This window comes from Bubalus kerabau, chromosome 15 (genome assembly GCF_029407905.1).
Source record: "Bubalus kerabau isolate K-KA32 ecotype Philippines breed swamp buffalo chromosome 15, PCC_UOA_SB_1v2, whole genome shotgun sequence".
NCBI classification, from domain to species: Eukaryota; Metazoa; Chordata; class Mammalia; order Artiodactyla; family Bovidae; genus Bubalus; species Bubalus kerabau.
Genome location: NC_073638.1, coordinates 50,398,098 through 50,402,959, shown reverse-complemented (window position 1 = coordinate 50,402,959; position 4,862 = coordinate 50,398,098). Strand labels below are relative to the sequence as shown.

General features: G+C 37.4%; 1 protein-coding gene across 1 annotated transcript; it reads right to left on the bottom strand.

Annotated features, from left to right (window-relative positions):
- Positions 1 to 657: 657 nt before the first annotated feature.
- On the bottom strand, positions 658 to 1,614 carry LOC129628231 (olfactory receptor 52E2-like). Its single transcript, XM_055547650.1, has one exon. It carries the CDS (start codon positions 1,612 to 1,614, stop codon positions 658 to 660), a length of 957 nt encoding a protein of 318 aa, XP_055403625.1.
- Between the last annotated feature and the right edge of the window lie 3,248 nt (positions 1,615 to 4,862).

Genomic DNA, 4,862 nt, shown 5'->3' with positions numbered 1-4,862 from the left:
TAGTTCAGTCACTCAGTCGTGTCCAATTCTTTGTGACTCCATGGACTATAGCACGCCAGGCTTCCCTGTCCATCACCAACTCCCGGAGCTTACTCAAACGCATGTTCATTGAGTCAGTGATGCCATCCAACCATCTTATCCTCTGTCATCTCCTTCTCCTCCTGCCCTCAATCTTCCCAGCATCAGGGTCTTTTCCAAAGTGTCAGTTCTTCACATCAGGTGGCCAAAATATTGGAGCTTCAGCTTCAGCATCAGTCCTTCCAGTGAATATTCAGGACTGATTTCCTTTAGCATTGACTGGTTTGATCTCCTCCCTGTACAAGGGACTTTCAAGAGTCCTCTCCAACACCACAGTTCAAAAGCATCAATTCTTCTGTGCTCAGCTTTCTTTATAGTCCAGCTCTCTCATCCATACATGATTCCTGGAAAAACCATAGCTTTGACTAGATGGACCTTCATAGGCAAAGTAACTTCTCTGCTTTTTAGTATGTTGTCTAGGTTGGTCATAGCTTTTCTTCCAAGAAACAAGCATCTTTTAATTTCATGGAAGTTAAATATTTACAAAAGAGACCCAATATAGATGCATATTTAGCATAATTTTTATGAAAAAAGTATTTTTCTACATTTCATGAAATTGCATATTTAGCCTCATAAGAGTTAGATGTCATTCTTTTTTCTTTGTTTCAGTTTTAATATTTTCTTTACATGGTCATAGATCTGCTTAGTTCTGACTCCATATATGACAGGGTTGAGCACTGGCAGTACTATGACATAAAGATTGGCCATGAGTATATGTATATAGTGGGGAACATTTTTTCCAAAGCGATGTGTCATGAAGGAAAAGAGAGCTGGTGTATAGAAAGCAAGAATCACAAAAACGTGAGAACCACAGGTGCTAAGGGACTTGAGTCTGGCTTCATGGGAAGGAAGACGAAAAACAGCACGGAGTATCTGAACATAAGAAAGGGCAACGGCTATGATGTCAAACGCTAGATTACAAATTGCACATAAGCCATAAATAATATTGATCTTGATACTGGCACAAGATAGGTGAGCAAGACCCATGTGTTCACAATATGTATGAGGGATGACATAACTCCCACAGAATGGTAATCGCAAAATGAGAAATACAAACGGAATCATAAAAATAAATGCCCTCCCTAAAACAGCAAGGCCAATCTCAGAAACAACCCTGTTGGTGAGGATGCTGCTATATTGGAGGGGGTTGCAGATGGCTACATAGCGGTCATAAGCCACTGCCAAGAGGACTGCTGACTCCATAAGTGTGAAGCTGTGAATGAAAAACATCTGGGAGAGACATGCTTCAAAGAGGATCTCCTTGAGACAAAACCAGAAGATCCCAAGCATCTTAGGGATGGTAGCTGTGGAGAGACCCAAGTCAATGGTAGCCAACATGGCCAGGAAGTAGAACATAGGCTGGTGTAGACTGCTCTCAGCCTGGATCACAAATAGGATAGTGAAGTTCCCTGTCAGTGCTGTCAGGTACACAGCACAAAAGGGGAAGCCAACCCAGATGTGGAGTGTTTCCAGTCCTGGGATTCCCAGCAACAAGAAGAAGGAAGGGTGAAACTGGGTATCATTGGGAAGGGACATCCTGCTGGACAATACATATGTCTTCAGAACTGTATACTCACACAGTCTATAGGCCACCAGATAGTTTTCTGTAGCTTTGACGACCTAAAGGTAGTATAAGAATACTTCATTAGCTACCTTCTTTCATTATTACAGTCATCACCAACAGACAACCCTCATTTTGACCATTTAAAAATTCTGCAATCTCTAAATACAGTTATGCTATGCTAAGTCACTTCAGTCGTGTCTGACTCTGTGCGACCCCATAGACGGCAGTCCATCAGGCTCCCCTGTCCCTAGGATCCTCCAGGCAAGAACACTGGAGTGGGTTGCCATTTCCTTCTCCAATGCATGAAAGTGAAAGGTGAAAATGAAGTTGCTCAGTCATGTCCAACTTAGCATCCCCATGGACTGCAGCCTACCAGGCTCCTCCATCCATGGGATTTTCCAGGCAAGAGTAATGGAGTGGGGTGCTATTGCCTTCTCCACTAAATACAGTTATGGACATGAATTCCACTTGATTGAATGGCAACACAAGGCTTAATACACAGAATGGATAATAACATTTCAAAAAGCATGTGGATTCATAAAAATTTATAACAAAATATTAGAAATTACTTTAAAAATTAAATTGATTCATTCATTAGTATTTAGTCATGAATATTATAAAATAAGGTAGGGATAATAGTGAAAACAGCAATATCAACTACCAATTATTGACGTGCTCCTACTATTTGTAAGACTCTTTGCAAAAATTACACTTAATATTTTTAAAAAACACCTTTGAAGAAGAGCACATTTTACATGTAAGTTGTCTAAAATTCAATGTGTTTAAAAGATTTATGAGAAGTTTAAAATGTTTTCAAAGGAATGTCTGGGAGATTAAGCTAGAAAGAAAAGTAGTGAAAGAAAATGGAAGAAAAATACAAATAAAAGCTATGCCTTATCTATGTTTTACTGCACACAAACACATAATATTCCACACATATTATACAAATACACATTTTTAAAACTCACAACATCTACCTGAATAAAATATGTTAGTATTTCTCATTTACAGCTGAGTCAGTTACAATTTTAAACTATATGTCAAAATGCCAATCAAAAATGAGAGAGACAAAAAATTAGGAATATTGTTAAATTAGGCACATGACAATTCGATCATTTTCAAGGTTCCCTATATCTTTCTTTACATCTTCATGCAGCTTGCTTATAACATTTGATAGGAGAGTTCCAAAGAATCTATGCATTCATGTGTTTAAGTATTTTGTAGTGAAAAGTTGCTCTTCTGATTATTTGAAGATTCCATGGCAGCAATACTAATTACAACCATATTTTCAGTAAGTAAGTCAGGATATTATCTAGGTGCTGATACAAAGAGGGGAAAAAAACAGTGTAATAAACATGATATGGAAGAAGCAGTTGAGTATGAATGGTAAACCTGAAGAGAAGCAAAGTCAGCAGAAGGAGGCACTCTGTGGCAGTTGTGACAGAAATAAAGGCTATTTCCCTGGGGTTATGTCATTATGACAGACTTGTAAGTACTTTCAAAGGGTATGGAAATGAATGGCAGGAGGAGTGAAAGTAGAATTCATTTATGGAGGCGAGTTGTTCTGTGAATCCATGGATGAATATAAGCAAAAAATCAAAAACATTTTCCTTTCTTTTCCAGTATACAAATATGCAACAGTTTAAAAGCTAATGAAAGTTTACTTTGAGTACTAAAGGGTAGATTTGATGGCTAAAGGGTAAAAATAAGCTACTTCTCTGGCTTTTCTAAGAAGGAAGAAATAATACTATATTATTCCTATAATACTATATTATTTCAAATAATACAGTATTATAATTATATTATATAATATAGTATTATATAATAATCAAATAATACTATATTATTTGATTGATAATAATTTAAGTGAAAATTATATCTCCCTGGACATATATAATCATACCCTATGGTGGTACAGAAGGTAAATATCACGGAAGTAGCCAGTAAGTGGTATGATTAAACCAAGTGGAAGACACATATAGACAAGGAATACACACACACACACACACACACACACACACAAATTAGAGTAGAAACAAGGAATATACAGAAAGGAGTAAGATCTGACTTGTCATCTGTATAAACTTTAATGTTCCTGTGGACATTAAATAGTTTTGCTTCAGTCAGTCAGTTCAGTTGCTCAGTCATGTCCGACTCTCTGCAACCCCATGGACTGCAGCACACCAGGCCTCCCTGTCCATCACCAACTCCCAGAGTTTACTTAAACTCATGTCCGTTGAGTCGGTGATGCCATCCAACCATCTCATTCTCTGCCATCCCCTTCTCCTCCCTCCTTCAATCTTTGGGATTCTCCAGGCAAGAACACTGGAGTGGGTTGCCATTTCCTTCTCCAATGCATGAAAGTGAAAAGTGAAAGGGAAGTCGCTCAGTCGTGTCCGACTCTTAGCGACCTCATGGACTGTAGCCTACCAGGCTCCTCCATCCATGGGATTTTCCAGGCAAGAGTACTGGAGTGGGGTGCCATTGCCTTCTCTGAATCTTATGTTTAAACCATCTTAAACTTTCATTCCTGCCCATAGGTATTCTATCCATTTGATGTTACCATGAGAACACCCTGATATTTTCTCCTTGACTCCCTTGGATTTAAATTGGTAAAAATATCAGTGTTATGTCCAAGCATCTGATGGACAAAAGCACATAAACAGTAATGGAAAGTTCCATCAAACAAATTTTAAAAACTCCCTTCAAGACATAATTGAGATATATACTCAAGGTAATGGTGAATGACCTCATACATACTAAATATCCTTTTCTTCTGTGTTCTTAAACATTGTAGGCTAATAGTGTATGTAGTGAAATACTGTACATATGAACAATCTACAACTGCATGCCCTAACATGTATGCATATTACCAAATGATGATGAGAGAAAGAAATTGGCTATTTATATAAAAATTAAAAATAGTAAAAACTATTCTAGATCCTAAGAAGTCAGGATAATTGTTACTTTGTGGAATACTGGTAGTCAGCATGAGTGGGACTCCCAGGGTGTTGATAATGTCTGTTTATTTACTTATGTACTGGCTATACAAATGTAATCACTTTATAAAAAATTGAGCCATGCTTTTATGATGTGTACCTTGTTTATGGATATGAAAGTTCAACACAATATTTACAAAGTATGAATTCTTTAGTGCTGTCAAAATATGTCATTTATTTTTATATCCCTGACATAACTTAGTACAGTATATTTCATAAAG

Coding starts and splice junctions, on each gene's coding strand:
- LOC129628231 (XM_055547650.1), bottom strand. CDS start 1,614: ATGTCCCTTCCCAATGATACCCAGTTTCACCCTTCCTTCTTCTTGTTG.